Source organism: Gekko japonicus, unplaced genomic scaffold (genome assembly GCF_001447785.1).
Source record: "Gekko japonicus isolate JY-2015 unplaced genomic scaffold, Gekko_japonicus_V1.1 scaffold247, whole genome shotgun sequence".
Lineage (NCBI taxonomy): Eukaryota > Metazoa > Chordata > Lepidosauria > Squamata > Gekkonidae > Gekko > Gekko japonicus.
This window is the reverse complement of record NW_015166427.1, coordinates 637620-662419: the sequence shown is the minus strand read 5'-3', so window position 1 is coordinate 662419 and position 24800 is coordinate 637620. Positions and strand designations below refer to the sequence as shown.

General features: G+C 41.5%; 2 protein-coding genes across 3 annotated transcripts in view; both read right to left on the bottom strand.

Moving 5' to 3' along the window:
* Positions 1-5974, bottom strand: part of LAMP1 (lysosomal associated membrane protein 1) — a 23425-nt gene extending 17451 nt beyond the window's left edge. Inside the window, exon 1 of the mRNA XM_015411761.1 lies at positions 5504-5974. Coding sequence (XP_015267247.1) covers positions 5504-5555 — 52 coding nt within the window. The 5' untranslated portion in view covers positions 5556-5974. The remainder of the gene's footprint in view (positions 1-5503) is intronic.
* A 5053-nt stretch (positions 5975-11027) lies between these two features.
* The window catches only part of CUL4A (cullin 4A), a 51656-nt gene continuing 37883 nt past the window's right edge, over positions 11028-24800 (bottom strand). For both annotated transcript variants that reach the window (XM_015411776.1, XM_015411775.1), the window contains exons 16-21: positions 22697-22804; positions 17673-17786; positions 15063-15168; positions 13976-14148; positions 12684-12836; positions 11028-12296 (exon numbers count right to left, since the gene is read on the bottom strand). In XM_015411776.1, coding sequence (XP_015267262.1) covers positions 12201-12296; positions 12684-12836; positions 13976-14148; positions 15063-15168; positions 17673-17786; positions 22697-22804 — 750 coding nt within the window. In that variant the 3' untranslated portion in view covers positions 11028-12200. The remainder of the gene's footprint in view (positions 12297-12683; positions 12837-13975; positions 14149-15062; positions 15169-17672; positions 17787-22696; positions 22805-24800) is intronic.

Genomic DNA, 24800 nt, shown 5'->3' with positions numbered 1-24800 from the left:
GTGTAGGACAAGATGGCCAAAATCGGACTATAGCCTGCTCCTAAAGAATCCACTGTGGCTCACTATTAGAACCCAGGCTTTGCAAGCAGAAGGTTCCAGAGGTTCAATCCCTAGCTTCTCCATTTTAAAAAAAACAAAACCCCTTGGGGAAAGGGTTTTTTTCTGCCCAAAAGCCTAGAGAGCCACGGTTAGTCAAAGGACAAAATACAATGCTAGAAAAGCAATGTATACTCTGTAAAGATATATTTGAGGCAAATTCCAACACAACATAATAAAATCAACACACAGCCAAAGGTTAAAGGCAGCAAATCCCAGATAATGAATATTCAGGTATTCTAGCCTGAGATTATGTAGTGATTTACCAAGTCAGACCATCAGCTTTAAAATATCTGTACAGTCAACCAATTAACCACATCATCTAATATTGTAGTGCTATCTCAAGCCCTAAAAACTTCATGTTGGTATTTCCATCTGTTGGGCTAGGAACATTCAACCCAACTGGGGAAAGGTTATCATCTGAGCATGAACTCACAATATAGCCCATCTATAAATTCTTATGAACTATTGATTTGCAATAATAAAAATGAATGTTACTATGTTTCCATGTCATTCTTGTGCACAGACTTTTCCAGCTTACTGTTAATAAACACATTCCAAGTCTTATTATCACAAGAACTACAGTTTATGTAACAGATTTTGTCTTTGTGTTTCTAATATTTGGCTTATTTATTTATGGAAACTATATATTCATATATATATAAAAATGGTACTCTGCTTAGCAAGTTGCTTTCAAGCACAAAAATATTTTTGCTAAGTTTTTTTGCTGAAATTCTATGTATCAAAACTCAAGGTTACTTACGGCTTTATAAATAGTACTCAGATGTTACAACCTGCACACCATCTTTATGTTGCCCTTTAAGAGCCAAACTCCTTTTGTTTGAGTACAGAAGCACAGAAAGAAGCTTAAGTATCATATAGACAAAAGAAAGTAGAATTTCTAGTAGAAGCAAGTGCCACACCCAGAGTAAAGTCCAGTGTTAAGCTCTTTTCTATGTAACATTCAGGTTCAAAACTCCCTTTAAAGAAAGCACATGTAATTAGCAGGACTAAAAAAAAGAGCGTCCATCTTCACCAAATATAGCCAGGAATAAGGTGAGTAAGAGAACATAAGAAGAGCCCTGCTGGATCAGACCAATGGTCCATCTAGTCCAGCATCCTGTCTCACACAGTGGCCATCCAGTTCCTCTGGATAGCTAACAACAGGGCATAGTAGCAGAGGCCTTCCCCTGATGCTGCCTCCTGGCTCTGGGATTCAGAGGATTACTACTTCTGAAAGTGGAGGTTCCCCTCAGTCACCATGGCTAGTAGCCACTGATAGACTTATCCTTCGTGAATCTCTGTAATCCTCGTTTGAAGTTGTTTATTCCTGTGGCCAGAGAATTCCACATTTTAATCACTTTGTGTAAAGTAGTATTTCCTTTTGTCCATCCTGAGCCTACTGCCCAACAGCTTCATTATATGCCCTCAAGTTCTAGTATTTTGGGAGAGGGAGAAAAAATTCTCTTTGTCAACTCTCTCCATCTCATGCACAATTTCACAAACCTCTGTCATGTCCACCCTTAGTGGAGCGCTCATAGGGAAGGCACTCATGTACCTTCATTCCTCCACCACACAGACCTCCTTCAACCATGCCCTCCCATCCATGGGCAGCCCCTTTGTCTAAAACAGGGGTCCCTGACCTTTTTGAGCCTTCCTGTACCTTTGGAATTTTCAGAACAGATGGTAAGCCCCACCCCAAAATGGCTGCCACAGGAGGCACTGCCACACCCAAAATGGCTGCCACAAAAAAATCACAGTGGGGGAATGAAATGAAATGGGAGGGGAAAGAATGGGAAATAAAAGAAAACCTGAAGGGAAAATGGAACCACAATCCCAGGAGTTTACCAGTCTTCATGATCTTCCAGCAGCTACAAATGCTATTGCAGCTATGGAAGCAGTGAAAGCAGGCAATACCACACTGCCTTACAATGTCTCTGCTAGGGCTGCCAAGCCACGGCGGGGGATCCGCACGTCTTCACAAGATCCCTGCCGCGGGGGACAGTGATACGCGTTGCACCGCCATCGCCAGGATGTGACGCTATGCGTTGCTCTAGCAACGGGACTCCAAACAGCCCTGTTGCCAGAGCGACGCATAGCGTCACATCCTGGCGACGGTGGTGCAACACATATCGCTGTCCCCGCGGCAGGGATCCTGTGAAGACGTGCGGATCCCCCGCCGCGGCTTGGCAGCCCTAGTCTCTGCCCACTTGAAAGCTCAGCAGGCACCATGCCAGGTGCCATGGACAGATACATATTCACATGGCATTTTTAAAGAAATGTACATCTGAACAACTGCAGCCAAATCCATGGGGTTTCCTTCGGGCTGCCAGCTCCAGGCTATGAAAAACCTGACGATTCGGGGGGGGGGGGCAGAGCCTGAATAGGGTTAGTGATCAGTAGGCCTCACCTCACGATAGTCTGTCCTTGTAGCCTCCTAATCCGTGTTTCAATAAAATAACATTGTTAACCAAACTACTCATGCATTCTCCTCAGCTATAGCTTTCCAAAGATAACACACCCTTGCTTTGTTTGTGAAAGACACAAAATACTACAGCCTAACTTTGCAAGGTTGATCTCTAACGACATCGCAAGATTTTCTTTCACCTTGAGGAAGCAATTTCTTCTGGGATGGATGAAAGCAACCTCTTCTGAGAAGAAGCACATCGGTATCCACACTCAAGAAAACATCCATAATTGAATCAAATGAAGATATCTGTCGGGCTAGGTTAAATCAGCATAGGGTAACTCTAGAAATCTGAGCTACAAATACATGAAGCTGCCTTATACTGAAGAAAAACATGGTTCACCAATGTCAGTGTTGTCTAGTCATACTGGCAGCGACTCTCCAGGGCATAAGGTAGAGGTCTCTCACATCACCTACTAGCTGATCCTTTAACTGGAGATGCTGGGAATTGAACCTGAGATCTTCTGCATGCTCTTTCACTGAGCCACAGCCCCCTCCCCATGTTTATTTCTATGCCCTAGCCTGCATAATGGACCCCTCAAGACTCCTTTCATTTGCCCTGACCTGGATAGCCCAGGCAAGCCCAACCTCGTCAGATCTCAGAAGCTAAGCGGGGCTGACCCTGGCAGGTATTTGGATGGGAGACCTCCCAAGAATACCAGGGCCGGGAGGCACAGGCAAGCTATCAAGCCATTTCTCTGAACATCCTCCATGCCCCAGCAGAAGTCACCAGAGGTCACCATGACTTTCGTGTGTGGGCACACACGCACACACACACAAATGCAACAATACAAAAAAAAAACCCCTCTCATTTATTTGATTTACATAACCTGATTCCACTAGCAGTATTAACAGAACAACCTTATGCATCTTTATTTTGAAAATAGTCCCACTGAATTCAACTCAAGTCTGCACAGGACTGAAGACTTGTTACACAAGCAGATATAAAGACAATTCAAAATCGCCGTGCAGCTACTCACAGGGCGAATAAATTATGATCACAACTAATAACTAAGTCCTATTACATGCAATGCTTATTTACACAGAGCACTATATCCAGTTCCCACAAGATGCAGTGCTGGCAAATGCGTTAAGAACATTGCAAGTTTCATTTGTGCAATCACTGCTGCAAGACTGAGTAGAGAAGACACACCATTCAAATGACAAATTTAATTTTTTGCTCTGCCTCAATGGGGCTGGGAAGTGTGGTAACACTACTGTTATTGTCAAAACACTTGAGAAATATAGCAAGATGAAAGCTGAAATAGTGAAAGCTTTGAGGAGAGGAAGTCTCTCTCAATGAAGTTATAGCTACTATCCCACTGAACATCTGGACCTTCGTATAACCACAGTCCACACAACATTCAAAAATATAATAGAAATACTAGGGGAGAGGGAGAAATGTGGGAATCACAGTTTTGGACATTGTTGCTTTAGTGGTGTTTCCTCAAGAGACTGATCCTGTGATAGTTAAAAAGTTCCCTCTAAATACTTGAGATCTACACAGCTAAGAAACCACAGGGCATTTTTGTGCCAGACCATTGTTTGGGAATCATCAACTATGACATGGGTGCTTTTTAAACTTAACTCTGGTGGGGTAGGGCAGGGAATAAATCATAAAGTAAATAAATAAATAAAAATAAGTGTTTATTAACTTAAACAATTCCCACCAATACACAAGGCTTCCAATACAGTAAACCAGGCTACTGTATTTACTCAAATCTGTAGTTGCTATGATGCAAATACTAACAAACATGCACAGGAGTTATTCTCAGAGCTGTCAGGGAAAGTACAGCCAGGGCACACAGCATTCAAGAGCCTGTTATTTTGCAAGAAGGTAAATAAATACAGCAATGACAAGACTGAAACCAGGCCTAAAGGTTTAGGTTACCAAGCTGCCCACACCCTGAGGTGCACAGCTTACACAGAGATTGCAACAGAACTACAAAGGAAACAATTCTGATTTCAAAGCACAAAATCAGGGAAAGAGAGAGAAAAAAGCGGCCAGTCACTTCCTTCTTTTCAGTCTGGTTCCAGAGAAAAACAGCCGCAAGGGCTTTAGAGAGAAAGTTCCAAATTGGAGTGAGTAAGCAAACAGGAAACGGAGGAGAAAGAACGGAACAAATTTTACTACTACGAACAGGAAAAGTTACAGGAGAACTAAACTGCAAGGGAAACAAGTGAAAGCCACACATTTTGTAGCAGACGCTCTTTATTGTTAGCAGCAGCTGTTTTGCATAACGAAGGTATCAAGTAACTGCGGGGGGGGGGGGGGGGGCGGGGGGGCGGGGGCGCCGAGGATACTATTCCCGGCAGCAGCAGGGCAGCCGACGGAGAAGACCTGCTCTAAGCGGCCCGCCTCCTCCCACAGGGGCGCAGCCACAGCAAGGCATAAGGCCTGCCCGGCAGCCACGTTTGGCTTCCTCGCCCACTGCTCCTGGGTGCGAGGGAGGGACAGGCCCTCTTCTTCCCAGGCACGGTCATGTGTGCCGGGAAAACCAGGCCAGGGCCCAGCCACGGCCTTGCAGGCAGGTGTTGTCGGCTAAAGGGGGGGATTGGCGGAGCAAAAGACGCCGACGCGCCTCCTCCCTCGGAAAACGCTCCGGAGCGCCCAGGGCAGAACCCAGAGTTTGCTACTCGGCAAGGAAGCCTCGCTGCGCCCCAATCGGGCTTCCTTTCGAGAAAGCCTACAGAGAATTACTGAAGCCCTGGAAAGGAATCTGTGTGAAGGGGGAGCTAGAAAGAGAGAGAGGGAGCGGGGGAGAAAAGTGCAGAGTCCAGGTGAGAAGCAGGAGCAGCAACCGCGTCACAGGGCCCACCAGGAGGGAGAGCAACGCGGAGCGGCCTACGGGCGGGGAGGGAGCCGGAGAGGGAGGGAGGAAGAAAGCGCGTCCCCAAGCTGCCAAGACCCCCCCCCCGTCCCGCCCCCCACTCACTCACCCAGCAGAACAGCCGTCAGCAGCAGCAGCCCCCGGCCACTCCGAGCCGCCATGACAGGTCGATGGAGACGAGCGAGGGAGGGGGGGGGATCCGTGGGCGCCGCGGAGCTCCGAGCCTCGAAAGCGAAGCGAGACGGCCGCCTCGGAGAACACCAGTAGGCGCGCGCTGTCACGTGGGCGAAAGACGTCAATCCTCCCCTCGCGCCCTCCTTCTCTCTTTCACCCTACCTCTGCGTCACCTGATCCGAAGGACGCCGGGCCTCGCTCGCGGGGAGGGAGGGGGAAGAGCAGAGAGCCGGAGGGAGGGAGAGAAACAAACAAACCGCTGAGCCCGGACACCACCCGGAACGCTGAGGGAAACCCAGGCCGGCAAGTAGCGGCCGCCCTCGTCTCGCGAGAAGTGACGGGAGCGCCGAGAGGCAAAGGCCAGGCGGAGGTCCTGCCCTTCCCGTAGCCGTCGCGGTTCGGTTTCAAGGCAACCCGCGCGCGCGCGCACCCCCGCCAAGAGTCTGGGAAGTGCGCCTTCCTAATCAGAAGGCTTTTTATGAGCCGCCCAGTAGGGCGAATGTGGGAGGTAACATTTAAATGACAGGAAGAAGAAGAGATTGGATTTATACCCCGCCCTTCACTTGGAGTCTCAGAGCGGCTTACAAACTCCTTTCCCTTCCCCTCCCCTCCCCACAACAGACACCCTGTGAGGTGGGTGGGGCTGAGAGAACTCTGACACAAACTGCTCTTTTTCAAGGACGGCTGTGCCAGAGCTTGTGACTGACCCAAGGTCACATCAGCAGGTGCAAGTGGAGGAGTGGGGAATCAAACCTGGTTGTCCCAGATTAGAGTCCGCACACTTAACCACTACACCAAACTGGCTCTCAGTGTGTGTACCCAGTAAAATAATGATATAGGCAGAAATAATACAGAGAACTAATACGAAATAATAATAATATGAGATAATAAGTTATGAAGAGTCGGACTCGACTGTGCGACTGAACAACAACAAAAAATAGGAGACAGAGTCTAGTGTAGCCTTCAAAATTAGCCACTTTTATTCCCACATAAACTATCGTGGTTCAAAGTTCACTTTCTCAGATGCACTGGAGTCTACGTCTCTTGAACTGGTCACACTACACCAAAGAAAAAATGGACACAAATCTGAAATCAAGAATCAGAAAACAGAGAAGCCTGTAGGAGAACTCTTTGACCTTCCAGGATATTCAGTGGGAGACCCCCAAAGTAGCTGTTTTATTGCAAAAGAACTTAGAGAGATTGCAGAGTTACAAGTTATTACAGCACTCAGGACAATGAGAATCCCCAGTGCTTAACAGTGCTATTAGTTTCTTATCTTGCTACACATGCTAAAGTCTCACCTGTTGTAAACTCCTTTATTATGCTGTATGCTAATTTGCTGCTGTTCACAGGTCTCCAATTGCCTTCATCCAGTCTTACCTATATTTACTGCTCAGTTACTTAAGCATCTTGACTCTAATTGGCCCTTCTTGCCAACACCCTCCTCACCCATTACCTACCTGTAATGGTTGGTGTCATCTGCTTCAATGTATCTGAAAAAGTGTGTGTGCATACAAAAGCTTATACACAGACTAAAACTTTGTTGGTCTTAAATGTGCCACTGGCCTCAAACTTTTTTCTACATCTCTTTAACTTTTTTTTATATTTGCATCAGAAAAGCAGCACGGGCTGGGGGTCAAAATGCTACAAAAGAGACTGGTTTAATGCAAGATCCAATAATAAAAAGAAGTAGATTGCAATCCTAAGAACACTTTTGGGGTGTGGGGGGAAATAAGCCCCATTGAATTAAATGGGACCTACATCTCTTACTCATGAAAACTTGGGCTGGAATAAATATTCGTTTGTAAGGTGCACCTGGGTTTCTGTTTTACTGTGGTGATATAGAGTGGCTACCCTTGTGGAATTCTCATTGGAGAGATGTAGAGTTTGATGTAAGTGATGCAACATGTAATTGTTGATAAGTATCCCAAATTCCATCTAAGGCTGCTGAAGTGGTTGCTCTGAGGGATGCCATTTTCTAGAGAAGCTAGAAAGATAGGGCCTCACTGACTGAAAAAGCCAGTCATTTCAGCTGAAGCCATTAAAGTGCATTAATGTTAATTCAGTTTTCCATTTGGACAGTAGCTTTCTGAACTTAAAAGTATAAAATAAATGGGTTTTTCCCCCATTATTTGCTCTCCAGTTATATGACATTTTATAAGGAGTTTTAGGATAGGAAAGATTGAAGGTCAAAGAAGGTGGGGACGGCAGAGGATGAGATGGTTAGACAGTGTCATAAATGCAAGTCTCATGAAATTGAGCAAACTTCAGAGGACGGCGGAAAACAGGAAGGCCTAGCGGGATCTGGTCAATGGGGTTGCGAAGAGTCGGACTCGACTGTGCGACTGAACAACAAAAGGATGCACATTGTTCAAATCAGAAGAATTATTTCTACAGGCATCTTCACATGAGCAATGGATTCATTTTCACAACCCTCTAGAATGAGACATAGTCTTACATCATCACTTCAAAAACTCATGCATTTTATTTACTGGCAAAGCAGCATGACAAAGCAAATTGAACACTGGCCTCTTGCAAAAAATACAGCAAAGGCATTTCCGTGTAGAACATGATGCCTTTCCCTAAATGTGAATAATACATGGGAGGTGGATCACTTGTAGGGTTTTTACTGTACCTAATGGGGGAATCCATGCTTACTCTAAGCTTGGTAGTATAACCCAAGCCTGGAAATTTTCCACATGTGAAACGTATCCTAATTCTGAGTCTCCATGAGTCAAGGACATGACCGCCTCCCCAAAGGTTCAGATCCAAGTAAAGTTGTCATGCTGCAGCCAGCAAACTTTGGGAGCGTTTAGGGGGAAGGGACTGGCATGCCAGCATCATGTTGGCATGCTGACATACTTCTGGTGAAAACTGGAAGTGATGTCATGTGACTCTAGGATTAGCACACAAAAAACCCCTATGATTTTTGCAAATCCTACAGCATCCAACATCACTTTCAGTGTGCTAGCACAATTCCAGTATGTGCCTCCACCCTATTTCCTCCCAGTGGTGCTTAGGTGCTGGTGAGAGGTCTCTGGTATGGCAACCCCAGGTCTAAGGGACACCCCCCTACCCCGGAGCATATGAGTACAAAATATGTTGTGAACAGAGTTGCCAACTGGCCAGTTTTGTATTGTCATAACTAGCTTTCCCCTCTGCTGTTTGTTTGCAAGATGAACAGTTAATATGTATGATAAGATACAACAGAGTAGTTCACTGTTATGAAATTTAACTCAATATCCAAGTATACTGCTGATTCTATGATACTGGTTATATGATACTTTATTCTAATAAGGCTTTATGTCGTTTGCTACAAAATTTGTACATTCCATGTTCAAATTTTATCCCCCCCCATGTTCAGTAAAAATGAACATAAATGACCTAAGATAACATAAAGCCGGATTTAGATCCTCACTCGTGCCATGGAAGCTTGCGGAATGACCTTGGGCCAGTCATATGCTCTCAGCCTAACCTACCTCACAGGGTTGTTGTGAGGAGAGAATGATGTACGCAGGATTAACTAGCCACACTGGGTCCCCACTGGGGTGAGAGACAGAGTAGAAATGAAGTAAGTAAATAAATATTGAATGTTTGCAGCTTTGCTTTAAGAAAACCAGTACCCTTTACATTTCATAAATATGCCACCAGAGAACATTTTCAGCAATAAAATATGTTTAGAGTTTTGGTTTAAAAAGTGCATGTATTTCACTTCCTCTCCACTTTTTCTTTTCCCCATGGCTTCAAAGTCTCTGGAAATTTTACATCCAAACCTGTAGGACAGGAGAAAGTGGGCCCACGATGGGGGAGAAGAGGAAAACACCCACTCATCAGACTAGTAAAATCTACATTTGCTCCCTGCTTATTTGCAATGTATACTGCATGCTTTTGATCACCATCACTTATAAAAGCACTTTAGTGTACTAAAAACACTTAACATGCATTATCTCAATCTCTTAACCTCTGGGTTGGTTCCTTTTACACACATACTCTTCTATTTTTACGAGTTACCTAACAAAAAGCTAATTGCTATGTTCTGGTGGTAAATGGGTTGCTAGTGTCCACTTTATATTGCATAGCCCCTGGAGTTTCCAGAAAGCTATTTTTTCTGACTGTTCCATAGCATGGCTTTGACACTAGTTTATAATCAGCCAGTCTTCCAGTTGCCTGCTGTAAGGATAATTTCTAGATAACTAGACCTTATAAAATGAGAGAAGTTGGGACAATAATTTTTCTCCCCTTTAATATCATCGCTATTACATGAACAACTGTTTGGAGATCATTAAATTAGCACTCAAATGGTGGGTTTGATAACACTACAAATAATTCTCATTCTTATGGTCTATCCAAAGCATTGTGCACACATCTTTAAGAGTGTGTGCAAAGCAAATGATTTTGCATAAGCATCTGACAACTGAACAGTTGTTGAGTGCTTTTGTTAATGAATTCCATGTGTTGATTCTTTTTGAATGTTTCAATTGTATCTTGGTAAGTAAATGTAATAATCATGACACACAACTAACAAGTTATTAAACATAACTTTGGTCCATGTGATAAATCTGTAGCAACAGAAATCATACAATAGAGTATCATTGTCTTCACAATATGTTAATATGAAATTCTGGCACTGAGATATTCAGCTTCTCTCCATGCCAAAGACAACAGGGAAGTATCATTTCTGTGGTTTGAATACCACCTCTACAAAGAACTCTGCTTTCCCAGTTCATAACTTCCTTGATGCAAAAATTCTCACACAGTTGTAGATGAGTTGCTTTGTCTAGCAACTGCCACCTTCCTTTTATTTGCTGTGAGGTTTTTTTCCTGCTTGAGAAATTTAATGTGAGAAATTTAAGATTTTAAAAAGAAACCATAATTTTAAAATTACAAGCAAAGCAGCTAAATTGGTTGTAAAACTGTCTAAAGTATTCATCTGATTGCTGCTGCATTTTCTGGTGGCTAGTTACACTGTTTTTTATGATTTAAATGGTTTTGAAACTACATTTATACAGCCCAGATATTGTCCTGCGTGTCAGAAATTTTCTTTGCAAACATTCAAGCTGAACCCCTGTTTTGTTGCAGGTAACATAGTGGCAGTAAAAACATAGTGGCAGTAAAAAAAAAAAAAGATGTACTTTTAAAAACAGTTTTCCACTAGAAAACCTCTGGAAAGTTGTTTTTGTTTTTATGCATATAAAATAAAGGTATATAGAGACAGTTTTATAATATTTGTTAAGACAAAACGAGATGGTTAGTATTCTGATATGCCATTTTACAGCCCATTGCAGATATAAAAATTGATCACGACTAAGAAATTAGTTATTACCAAAAGATTTGCCTTAAGCAGAAATTCAGATCTTAATTTTTTTAATAATGTTGACATTAGTGTATGTGTGTTTTGTTTAGTTTTTTTAGAGAAAGAGAAGGAAAATTCCATAAATGCAACACAGTCAACAGCAATATACATGACAAAAGGAGTACTTTAATTTGCAAAAGTCAAAATAGTCCATGGGATTGTATTTATATAATAAACCATACTGCTAATTTTATGCAAAACAAGTTCATGAAGGTATTGGTAGCATTCATGACAGGAAGGTCAAAACCCCTTTGGTTGCTGTTATGTGTATTCTGTAGAACCAGCAGTTATGGTTTTATCAGTTTACATACCTTTCATTCTCTGAACTTCAGTTAACTTCCATATTTATAATATGAAACCGGCTACTGTAAAGTCTTTGTAGACAAACTATGGGAGAAATCCATTCCCTCCACTGCACACAATAATGTGCCTGCACAATTCTGAGTGTCTGGGAGGAGACCCGTCCTCTCTCCTGTGCACTTTCCTGCAGCTGTGGAGGGGTGGATCTGTAGAGGGACTGTCCTCCACTATTTTCACAACAGGACTATGCGATGTCTGTCTAAGAATACACTGAATAGTAAACACTGTGTGCTACTGTTAAAAAGCAGACAACGTTGTCCTATATTTTGACAGGAAAGGTTATGAACAATTATCCTGAAGTTAAAGTGCTTATTAGAAACATTCTAATATGGCCAAGAAAGGGGGGGGGGGATATTTTACCAATGACTATCTTGAGCTAAACAGAAAGCTCAAATGTATACACTTTTACAGCTCTCCTCTTGGCACATGACTTAGCTAAACCAGGATACAGTTTAGAAAGATGTGAATTTAAAAAAAAATCAAATAGAAATATTAGAATTTTATGTGCATATGTAAAAATTCAGTGTACTCTGAGACAACTGACATCCTTCAATGAAATTTTAAACAGAGACCAAATAATCCTTGAAACCAAAGACGGTAGCATTAAGAGTCAATCCAGAACAAATATAACATCTATTGATTGAAGAATTGCTACATATATAATGTTTACTCCAACTCATCTCCTTCCCCCAAATTAAACAGACATCTCAAAAAAATTCAAGAGGCAGGTCTAAAAATAATTGAATGCTACCATGGACTCCAAGCAAGGAGGTTTCAAGTTATCAGCAGTGCATACAACTGACTGACTAGACAAACAAAATTCCCAGGTCTGCTAAAAGTAAAGTCCAGGAACAGCGCAGGTATCCATTACTGGGAAACCAGTGTGCTTTTGTTTTATAAAAACAGTCTCTCTTTTTCATCATGCAACATAGTGGTACTGATTAGGATTATCTTTCTCTCTCTCCATGTAGTCTCTGTCTATGAGCGATTCAACCCGCTTTTTCAGGTCTCCAGGCTGTAACAAGAGAACAGATGGGTGTTCACTTGACCATTGTAAAGATACATATAGGCAACCTTTTATTTTGATAGTATAGTTATTCCAGTGACAGGAACCTTACCATGATTATGGAACCAAATCCGTATTTATTAGATTTGGTTTTCATATTACCACCTCAATGTCTATGGCACTTTACTAAGTACAGAATTACAGGTCCCTGTTTGAATAACCTTGCACCTCAAACTTTGTCACAGGGAAATCTGCAGGGGAAGGAGACTGAGGCTAGGATTAAAAAAGATGTTAATTTCCTTTCCTTTGGTAGGGGATTGCAGTATACAGAACAGTTCCAAACTCTTCACGGAAAATGTGGGTTTTATTGGGTGAGAAGCTTAAAAGTTCACTCACCTTCACTGGAAATTTTAGCTGATTATACAACTCTGAAACAAGAAGATTGTGACCAAGTGTCTTCCTCATCTTCATTATTCGTACTATAGCAGCGTCAATCTGATACTGCCTGTCTTGAAACACCCTTTCAGTTGTGCTGACTTGTTCCTCAACCTAAACAGCAAGATTTTCATCAACATCTCTCACTCAGACAGTGTCACACCTTTGCCTTTGGTTAGTTTTTATACACAGGCAGCACGAAGAGGGAATCAAATACATGCACATACAGCCAAAGGCAATGCTCTAATTAATTTTTTTTGCAATGCTTTTCAAATAACACAGTATAAGCACAGTTTTTTTCAGGGTGGGGGGTATTTGTTTAAAGGAATTAGTCACTGGGGCGAAAGATGTTAAGTAAACCCAATAATTTGTCCATGGAGCTCAACTTATAGTTAGAAAAGCATAAACAGAGTTTCTCCAGCCTTTCCCCAAGTTTAAAGTGAAAATTTACAGATGCGGCTTAATTTACATAAATTTACATGATGCACATGAGAGGTGAAGATTGTATTATGACTGCACTCCTTCTGATCAGAATTACAATTACCTTAGATGTGTTACCTTCAGCTAATTCTTAAGTTCATGGCTATACAGAAATCTATTACAAAGGACTGCACAAGCAAAAGCAGCTCTTTTAAGGCAAAAATCACATGGAAAAATCACTGTGGAGTATTATAGAAACAAGACTATAAAGTGACTGAATTATCCTTATATTTGGGATTCTGTAGATATCAAGTAGTCATGCACACCTGATCCTCATGGGCAAATGCATGTGATCCTCAAATTATCTTTTAAGAATAATTCAAGGTACAACAGAAGTGAGATTTCATCTGTGCTGTAATTTCATTCTTATTGACAAGACGCTTCCAGTTTTATGTACCAGGTTTTCAACAAGCAATTTGTGCAGTGACATTCCACTATGTAAACGTGTGTCCAAAATGATGCATTTGTGATCGACATCAAAATTGTACTGAAACTGACACTTTTTAAAAAACACACAGCCCATAGGCATAAACACTTTTAATCTAAGGCAGATTTTCTTCATAACTGCTGAGCCTTGCAGTATCTGAAAAGTACTCTTGAGTTCTAGGAGTTTGCTAAGAGTATTTACATTAATCTCATGCTTGTAGTTTAAGGATGGAAGAAATGCTTGAAAACACACACAGTATGATATCACAGTATCTCCTGACTGAGTTGGAAAACCAAGCATCAAAACAGAGGAATGTGTCATAGATGTGCTAATGTTTAATACGTACGGTTTCTTTCATCTGGATTTGATTGATTTTTATTCTGAACAGTTTGTGCTTGAAATCACCATTGAAGGTGAATTTGTCTCCGTCTTCTATGTCCTTGCCCTTTGGGCTTTTATTCAGTACTCGTGCTTTACCACAGGCCAGAGACTGTAAAGTTCTTCTCAATTCACCGTCCTCTGCAATATAAGTTTAAAGAGAAAAAACACAGAAAATTGGTTCATACCATCATAATTAACAGTCATACACTACGGATACAATTTATCTATTTAGATACTTATATCCTGTTTTCCCTCCCAATGACAACCTAAGAGGCTTACAATATCATTCCCCCCTGCTCAGTTTTCTCATTCCCCCTTATAACCACCACCCTGTGAAGTAGATTAGGTTTAGAGAGCAAGCTTCCAGAGCAGCCTAGTAATTCAGACCCTCCTACATCCTACTCTGACATTCTAACTACCATGCCATGCTGCTAATATAAATGTGCAGGCCAAGGAGGAAGCAAGCTGGAAAAGGTATGTTAGACATGAGCTGTTAAGATTAGGTAGGAGGCAGTCTGGATATTGTTTAGTTATGCAATTTGCCACTGGCTAAAAAGGTAGACAACACTGGCTTAAAAAGTCAAACAGTGTCATGGATGAGACACAAGGCTCCAAACTGCTCTGTTCATCTCCCCCTGCTGCTACTAGATACATTTCTGGCTTTTAAGACCAGAGGATGGAGACAAATACATATTCACCCATATACCCAGAGCTTGGAATTACAAACTAGCTATACTTCAAGTGATACATGTTGGATTCTCTCATCACGTTCAGTGAAGGAAGTGTGCCTTTAACGACTTCTCCACATACAGTGTCTGCTGTAAATTAAGATCGCAGGGCTCTACTACATATTGGACATCACATACAGCCACAAGAAGAGTTACCATATGCAGTCATACATGTTATCTATTCTGAAACATTATTAGTGCCAACTTTTATAAGGTAGGTACTTATTGACATTTATATACCAGTTAACATAATTCTGCAACAGATTTCAAGACTGATGGACTTTAGATCACAGTCAAGATGAGCGCTCAATAATCACTACATACCTATACCAGTGGCCATTTTAATTTCTTCAAAACCAAATTCATCTCCTTCATTGAACATTAAAAGCACTAATGTTTGGAAGAGTGATACCTGGAATTCCTTCTTCCCCTAAAGAAAATCATATACACAATCAGTAGTTGGAATGGGGTTGTTCTGTTTCATATGTGTTGTCTTTAAAGTGCCTTGAGTATTATTTGATCATATAGCAGTGCATAACTTTAAAAAATAACAGACTTGTTAGGCTTTCTTTTGTGCTACACCAGAATATCATTTGGCATGTACAAGATTCCCACATCTAGATACAATGCTAGTTTAACAGAAGACATATTGAATTTGTTCCTTAATACACACAATTATTTCAATTTTCTAAAATTATTTAAACCTGAAGAAACCACGTGTTACTTAGTAGCAAAGGTCTTGTTCTGGCTCAAACTGAAATAGAATCTGATTATGTAGGATCGATTCACACTGCCATTTTTGACATGGCAGAGTCCTTGTGAAGGTTTCCCTTTCCAAATTCATGAGGTAAAAAATCTTGTGAAAGTGCCCTCATGTGGCAAGACCAACTCATACAATCACAAACAACAAAAACAACCTTGTACAAATAAAGAATATTCAAATTATGGTAAACTTGTAATCTTACACACAAGAAAAACAGATCTGTAATTTTATCATGCAAGAATTCTTTGCCAAGACTATTTTATTCTATAAGCACAAAGAGAAAGTCACCACACCAGGATGGTGTTCCCAAACCTAAACTGGTTATTAGATTCTATAGCCACCAAGGCAAACCTAAACAAAGAGAGAGACAGATAAACAGACTAAGTCATGAAGAGAAGCCCTCACAGTTAAAACTTTCTACCTGGCTGGACTACTGTAGTTTGGACAGAAACTGAGATGCTGCCTTGGTAGTAAAGTAAACCCTCTTAAAGCCACATCTGATTTATTTGGTTAGTTTGTTTCTAAGCTTTTGTTCAGGAGCTATAGAGTCTGCCTTATAGTTTTTTATCCTGCAGTGAACTAACTGGCTTGTCACTCAAGAGTGAGATTGTGGGACTCACACAAAGTAAAAGCATATTTGTCCTACAAATGTCCAAACATTAATATGAATTATTTTAACACCTGTAGTGCATTTATATTCTAGCTAAGTACAATAAAAGTAAAACTACAGAAAGAAAAAATTAGTAATTCACAATTCCTAAAAGCTTTCTGAAGCTACAATGTGTGAGTCGCCTTATTGTTACATGAATAAACAGAAAGGCTATATTAATATTTCAGTTACTGTGTACTTTAATACATATTTACAGGGTGACAAATTCATTCTGTTACACCATACTATGTTTTTAAAAGTGCCTTTTTATATATTCAAAGCACACTTTAAAGAATGCAAAGGCTTAAGACCTTACCTTGCTGGCAACTTCCTACCAAACAGATTCCTGTGTTCTGCTAGACAATTAACATGATATTTTAAACTTTTCCTCTGCCTAATTAAATATGTACTAGTACAGGTTAAGTGTGGAGACAGTTTATTTATAAACAAGAAGAGATTGAATTTATATCTTACCCTTCACTACCCGAAGGAGTCTCAGAGCGGCTTACAATATCCTTTCCCTTCCCCTCACCAAAACGGACACCCTGTGAGGTAGGTGGGGCAGAGAGAGCTCTTTCAAGAACTGCTTTTGAGAGAGCAGCTCTGAGAGACCCATGACCCAAGGTCACACCAGCAGCTGCATCTGGAGGAGTGGGGAATCACACCCGGTTCTCACAGATTAGAGTCCACGTTCCTATCCACTACGCCAAACTGGCTCTCAACAGGGTCCCTTCAGAGTGGTCCTGTAAAGTAAGACTAATGGGTGATGAGACTGCATGTCTTTTTGACACCAAGGTAAAGTTTTGCTCTAAGCAAGCCTGAAACAGACTAAATCAACTAGAGATGCAACCCAAAGATGGACTTCCCTTTCTGACTATATATGATAACTTGTCTAGAAATTAATCTTATTGTGAAAAACTGATTGAAGATCCATGAAGCTCAACTATGAAGAAGCAGCATTGTATAGTATTCATAGATGGAATGAAAAGGAAGAGGAATGTTACTCTGTCTGCAAACAGTGGAATATAACGGCTGTTCAACAAAACGTCTCTGCCACAAGAACACAAGCTTGGCCATTTCTGCCTTGGTGTGAACTCTATGAATCGAGTGATCTTCAGTGGACTACCTTGGCAGTGGACTAAAAATCTCAGTAATTCTAAATCAAAATATTCAACTTACTCATATAATATGTGGCATTCACAGTCAGGTCAGTTTCAAAGAGGCAAAAATCTTTTAGACCTGGCAGCAAGTGGCCATGGTGATACACTAAACTGATGGTTTATCACATGTTCTTAAGTCTAGGAAATTTAGGTTCTACTGTTTTAATATTAACTGTTGTGCCTTGGATTTCAAGAGTGTAAACTTCTTATTTTATTGCTTCTTGTTTTATTATAGCTGATGACTTGAAACAATCATTGGCTACAGAGGGGGAAAAGACTGTATGACAACCAATTAACCAATCTGCATATTAAGAATCATGGTCTAAAGGTAGGAAACATTATGTATACAAACATACACAAACCTCTTTAAACTCTGCTTTGAGGACAGCATGTCCTAAACTAGTTTGCCACTGGAGTTTTCGACCACTGTGCTTTCCAAGATAAAAAGTCTTGAATACTTCTTGAAGCTTAACCATCTATAATAATACCAAAAAGAAGAGAGAAATAAATACATGCATATGGACACACTCATAACATTCCAAGGCACGGCCTCTTGCCAGCACCTTTGCACTAAAATTCACACTAAATGGCTCCATGGATATGTGTAAACAGGATTATACAAGTATTAGTTTACATAAAAGCAGAATTTGTCTAAAACTATTGCAGGCAAGCAGACTGCATTTAAAACCAAGAGAGAGAATTCAGAACTGCACAATTTGTATGACTAGCTCCAATTACAGAATTTGTGCTTGTGCACAGAATTCAGTATTTCCTCTGCTTAAATACCCCATTAACGTAACTGCATCCAAAGCCTCTGTCTTGTTTGGGAAAAGCTACAGACATACTATGTTTAAACATATAGGAAATCCAGGATCTTGCACTGGGCCCCAAACACTATCAAATCAGCTCTAAATGGAATGTTTTCACACAAAGTGGATAATGCACTTTCAAACTTTACTGAACATTTGCAACTGGATTTTCTGGTGCAAAAAGGAAAATCCAGTTGCAAATACTCATTAAAGCACACTGACAGTGCATTATTCAACGTGTGTAGAAGCAGCCAAAGATCCCCACCCCACCCCAACTGGGGACTCAAATTTTCACGATGATCTCCCCCCTCCACTTAATCCTCACATCAGCAATTTGCAAGGGTAGGTCAGGCTAAGAGACTGTGACAGGCCCAAGATCTCCCAGCGTTCTTCCATAGCAGAGCAGGAATTCTGGTGTCTCAAGTCCTAGTCTGATGCGCTAACCACTAGGCAACACCAGCCCTCAGATAAGTGGGTGTAGATTAAGTACACTGAAAAGGTGGAAGACAACCCAATACACAATTTTTAAAATAATTTTAATTGCTTTTATCTCTACATCTACAAACTACACACTACAGCCTAAAATACAGAGTAGGCAAGGATCACGGATGGTCTAATTACGATATTTGATATTTCCCTAGTAAAATAGTTATCTTAGGAAAAAGTATACATAAAAAATAATGTTGAATAGAGTAACATAAATGGGCATATTTTGTGTAAGTAAAATATACAAAGGATATTCTCAGATCTTCATTTAGTTGCTTTCTTTCCTTTACGTTTCTTCTTCTTTTCCCAAGGGATTTTAACCCTTATACAATCTAGGAGCAGCCGCCCCCAGTTCTGATTCAAAATCAGAGTCAAAAATCTCGCCAATATATATGGATGAGGAAGAGGAACTGTCATTGCTTGACTCATGTTGTTCGCTTTTATCTTCTATGGCGTTGTTATCCTCTGCTTTTCCTTCACTGGACTTTGATGCTGCTTCAGAAATAGCTCAGCTTTAGGACTTCCGTTTTTCGGCGACTCGCAAACAAATGCATGCCATCGAGCTCCGATGGGTGCGATTCGGATCAAGACGGCAGGGAGGGGGTTCAGAAGTCTCTGACCCCCCCACGAAGCTCTTGAAGGGAGCTTCTAGCCTGGAGCACTGGAGGAGCCGCTCCTGAAGCCGCGGCTGAAGGATCAAGGCTCTTTTTTGCTCCTCAAGGTCCCGCTGCCCCAAGGCCAGCAATGGCGCCTAGAGACATTACCGGACCAGAGCACGCAAGGACTTAAGCAAAGGACTCTCCCTATCGGATGACATCCAGTGGAAAAAAAAAATGAGTTAATGAGTTTCAAAAGAAAGACAAAAGTAAAGAGGGTGGAAGAACTGACAGTGAGATGGCAAAGCCCCATAGAGAAATGGGGGGGGGACTCTCGGGAGGACAAAACCTACCCTATAGCGCAAAAAGCAGCAAAATGGGAAGCAAGCCGTCAACAAGCTGTTATAAACCCACCCAACCAAAGGGGATCGCAGTGGGGCTCATTATTCAGTCCAGAGGAAAATCTTAGAACTTTTAAGAACTTTTACCTTAACATAAACAATGTCGCAACATGGGGGGGAAATGGTGTCCAGAGGTAGAGGCACCACAGGAAGCACCAGCACAGCATCACTGGTCACGAGACCGGAAACTACCACCGATTTAGCTGGTATGATTTCTGAAACTTTGCGCCCCCTGCTGGATCAGCTGACGAATCTCAACAAAAAGTGTGATGATTTGCAGAAGGAGTTGAAGGAGACCAAAGATAAATCAAAGAAGATGGTCAAAAAGCTAATACAGGTTGAAACTAAGACCAAAGAGATAGATCAAAGAATGGACACTGCTGAGAGAGAAAGAGCTTCTGAAAAACAACAATTATTACAATTGCAAGTGGAAAGATCCTTATATGATTTAAAATTTCAAGGAGTACCGGAAAAAAAGATGAAAATTTAAGAGAAATCTTAAGCAAAGCATTGGCCCCCTTGATCAACAGCAAACCTGAATTATTGCAAGCGGACATAGACATGATTTATAGAACTTATTCAGAGTTTGTGAAGAAAAATAATCTTCCAGGGGAAATATTTGTTAGATTTGCAAAAAAATCAACAAGAGACTTGATACTTAAAGCCTCTACTGCCACAACATTAAAAATCCAAGAGGAAGAGTTAAAAGTATTGAAAGATGTACCATATGAAATACGTAAGACGAAGCAATACGGAAATATTACAACATTCCTTCAAAAGAACAATGTCCAATACCAATGGATTTTACCAGGCCTTATATTCAACTACAAAGAGAAGAAGGAAAAGATTAACTCACCAAACTCTGACAAAAAAAAAAGACGCAGCAGAGGAAAAGAAGGCAATAGAAGAAAATAGCGACCATCAGGCGTCAGCCACTGACAGCTCCTCTTCTACTTCGGTGTCCCTGGGTGAAATCTTTGACTCTCTCTGACTCTAATTTGGGAACTACTGCACCCAGATCTTACAAGGTTATTGCTCATATGTGATACTAAAATTAAGACATTTTTGTTCTTTCTATTTGAATACTTATTACTTAGTAATGCAATGGTTTATTGTAAACTTGATTATATAGAAAAATACCCAAAGCGTAAGATAGATCATTACTGTACCTTGCTACTCTGAATCTGTAGTGTGTAGTTTTTGTAGTTTATAGTGAAAAGCAATAAAAAATTCTATATATATAAAAAAGAAATTGCTCAGCTTTAGCAAGAGAATAAATCTTTTCTTTTTTCCCTTTAAAGTTGAAAATAAGTCCTTCTGGAATAATCCATCGACATGGAGCTGAGATTTCCTGTAGAAATAATGTGATGTTTCTATATTGCTTCCTCTTCTTTTGTATCTCGAATGGAACATCCTTTAAGATTTTAATTTTTTCTTCTTGGCTTTTTAGAGCTAACCCATTAGATACTTTGAGTATCAAGTCTCTTGTTGATCTTTTAGAGAATTTCACAAATATTTCCCCTGGCAAATTATGTTTTTTTTGAAAAATTCTGGATAAGTCCAATAAACCATGTCCATATCTGCTCATAGTGTTTCAGGTTTACAGTTTGCCAGGGGAGCCAATGCTTCACTTAAGATCTCTTTCAAATTCTCATCTTTCTTTTCTGGAAAGCCTTGAAATGTTAAAACATACAGTGATCTTTCCACTTGTAGCTGTAGTAGTAGTTGTTTTTTGGAAGCCCTTTCTTTATTTGCTACTTCCATTCTTTGATCCAATGCTTTTGTCTTATATTCAACCTTTTTCAGCTTTTTGGCTGTCTTCTCTGTTTTTACCTTAGTTTCTTTAAGCTCTTTCTGTAGGGTATCAAAATTCTTGTTGAGGTTAGTCATCTGGTCCAGAGAGGGCGCAGTGCTTCAGAAATCGTACTGGCAATGTCTGAAGTTGGTGCCGGTCTTGTGATTGGTGATGTTAGACTTACAGTTCCTGTAGTCACTGAGATATTGTTTATGTTAAAAGGTAAAAGTTCTTAAAAGTTCTGAGAATCTTCCTTGCAGTATAAAGTGTATCCCTCTGTACTCAGTGCAGGTTAGGTGAGTTTCTCGCTTTAGACATTCTGCTTAGCTTTTAAATTTGATTGCTTTTCTCGCTGTTTTGTCTAGGGTAGGGTTGTTCCTCTCCCTCTGAGAGGCTCCCCCCCCTTCTCTAGATTTGGAGTTTCGCTGTTTCTCTACCGATTCCCACTTAGCATTTATTATCTTAGATTTTCTTCACTCACATTTGTTGTCAGTAGTTTGTTGGTAGAATAGGGAAGGTCTTTGTTGCTTAGATCCTTTGCTTGCTCTGCTTCCGGAATGCGTCTCTGAGCGCCATTGCTGGCCTCGGGACAGCGGGACCTAACAGGGCAAAAAGGAGCCCCAATCCCTAAGCTGCAGCTTTGGGAGCAGCTCCTTTTGTGCCCCAGGCTAGAAGCCCCCTACAAGGGCTTTGGGGGAGGCTGAAATAATCCGGTCTCCCTCCCCGCCGCCCCAATCCGGATCGTACCCCTCGGAGCTCAAAGAGGCGCATCCGTCTGCGGGTCGCCGAAACCGAAGTCCCCAATACATCATTCTTCAATGAATGCACTGATCAAGACAACCTGATTTGTATGTTCATCCACAAGGTGTACAACATATTCCGGCATGAATTAGGGAGTATGTGAGGCATGTGCACACATTTATACCAACACTCCATGATCAAGTATCACATCAGTGGGAAGGCTAGCCTAAAATCATCCTGCTTGATGCAACAGATTTCCACATGCAAGAAGCTTTTGATATGGAAGGCAATTTGAACAATCCCCAACCCACCCCACTTGCCATCTGACATCTGCAGGAGCTATTCTCTTGTAGGGAGATCAAGTGGAACTGAATGAGAAGCCACCCTTGATGCACACATGCAAGTGTTAAGCTCTGATCTAAAGGGATGAAAGAGAACTGAAAGGTTCTGGAAGTTTCTGTACTCTGATCTGTGTATTTTCAAGTTACTACATGGGGGATAGCGCAGACCATGACAAACAACCATACTTTAGGTATTCTTTAAGACTTGAAGACTTACCTCTGGAGGAAAAAGGACATCCATAGGTGTATAAGTCGGCCAGTATCCCATAGTAAGTATATTTACTGTTAAATCTATATTGCCTGGGTCACTTTGATTCTGTATGTACTAAAAAAATAAAACAAAGGATTTGAAATCATACTACTGTGTGGAGTAAAAGCATATGACTACCAATTGCTATTTTGTACATTAAGATGAACTTTGTCCAATTGAACAATTTTAATTATTAAATATTTACAACAAACATATATTTAATTAGGGCAAATAAAATATAACAACTTTGTTATCTACAACTAAAATTAGACAAGTACATGTCATTTCTCAAGCTAACATAGTTTAAAAAATTGCCCTAATTTTTATAAGCTTTTACAAGTGTTATCAGGGTTGGGTAGGGGGACATTCTGTAGAATTTACTTTTGAGCCCTTGGCTTCTGCCTAAAATTTCTATGTACGCATAAGGAGAGCAATTCTCACTGATTCCCACCTGGAACAGCCCCCAGGAATAGTTGGGGAGGGGAATCTGAGGTCTCCTGTAGCAGGGGGGAATCTACACACACACACCCCACATGAAAATTCTAGGTGGGATCCAAGTCCTTACCTATACTGTGAACCACCCAGAAATTCTGAACTAATTCTGACTCAGGAACTTGACTCAAATTTAATTGAATTCATATTCTTTCTTTTTCGAGTGTGTTTAGAAGAATCTGTATAAACTTTAACACTAGAATCCAACAGCAGTATTTCAAATACTGTAAAATCCTTGCGCCAAGTTAGATGAGTGTTAGTAGATTCAGGCAAAAGAAAGTACTTCTTCCTACTATACAAAGTAATATATTCACTGCCACAAGACATGGTAATGGCCACTGGCTTACAGATCTTTGAAGGTAGACCAATTACTGGAGGATCAATTTAATAAATCAGCGGCTACTAGCCAAGATAACTGCAATATCTCCCTGCTCAGAAGCAATATGAACTCTGAATGCCCGTTGCTGAGGAGCAAACAATTGGAGATAACTGTTGCTTATGTGCTTAATTTATCAGCTTTCCTAAAACATCTAGCTCAGGGGTCCTCAAACTTTTTAAACAGGGGGCCAGTTCACTGTCCCTCAGACCACTGGCGGGCCGGACTATAGTTTTTAAAAAAACTATGAACTATGCTGCCAAAGAGAAGCAAGTGCTGGAAACCAAGGCTATGTCACAAATGGAATGAACTGGGCAGATTCATCACCCAACCTGTCCCCAAGGACCTTACCACAATAGCAGTCTGAGCTCAGAAGCCTGGGGCTGCCCAGCTAAGGCTGACAGGTATAGCAGAGCCACAGTTAAAAAGGAGGCACTGGTTGCCTGAACTGTGGCTGACTGCAGGATGAATAAGCAGGAGTCTTGTGGCACCTTCAAGCCTAACAACATTTTAATTCAGCACAAACTTTCGTGGTCTGAACTCTGAAGCCAGAATTAGTGGCAATAAAACCGTGTTAATCTTTAAAGTGCCCTAGGGGAGTTACTGCCTTTTAACTTGGGCGCCTGCCTTCCTTCCTTCCTTCCTTCCTGGGAGTCCCTTGGTCCTAGTGCCACGCTGAGGGATTTGAGCGGGAGTCTCTCTGCAGTCTCTCCTCGGGAAATGCCAGAAGTCCTGAGAGGCCGGGATTGGACCGCGGGTCTCCAGGCCGCCGCACCTGCAATCTCAGTGCTCCTCAGGAGACACCAAGTGCCAGAAAGTGGGGTGGGGTTTGGAAAACGTGGGCCTGGCGAGTGGAAGGATGAAGTGACAAAGGAGGAGGAAGGGGAGAGCATTCCCAGCCTCTTCCAACTTCCCTCCGCCTGGTCCAGGCTCAGCCGCGGCATCCCTCATCTCGCCGGGCACTCCTGAAGGAGCCTTCCAACACATGGCCTCAGACCGACGGGAAATAAAACTTTCTTTGCCCTTTTCCCTTCTCTCGCATTCCCACCGGCAGAGCCACGCGGGATTCTGGGCCCAAATACACTACTCTGGGGATGGAATGACAGGGCCACGGAGTGGAATGACAACCCCAGGGAGGAGCAGGAGTGTTCAGACACTGGAATGACAGGGCCAAGAGTGGAATGACAGCCCCAGGGTGTCCCA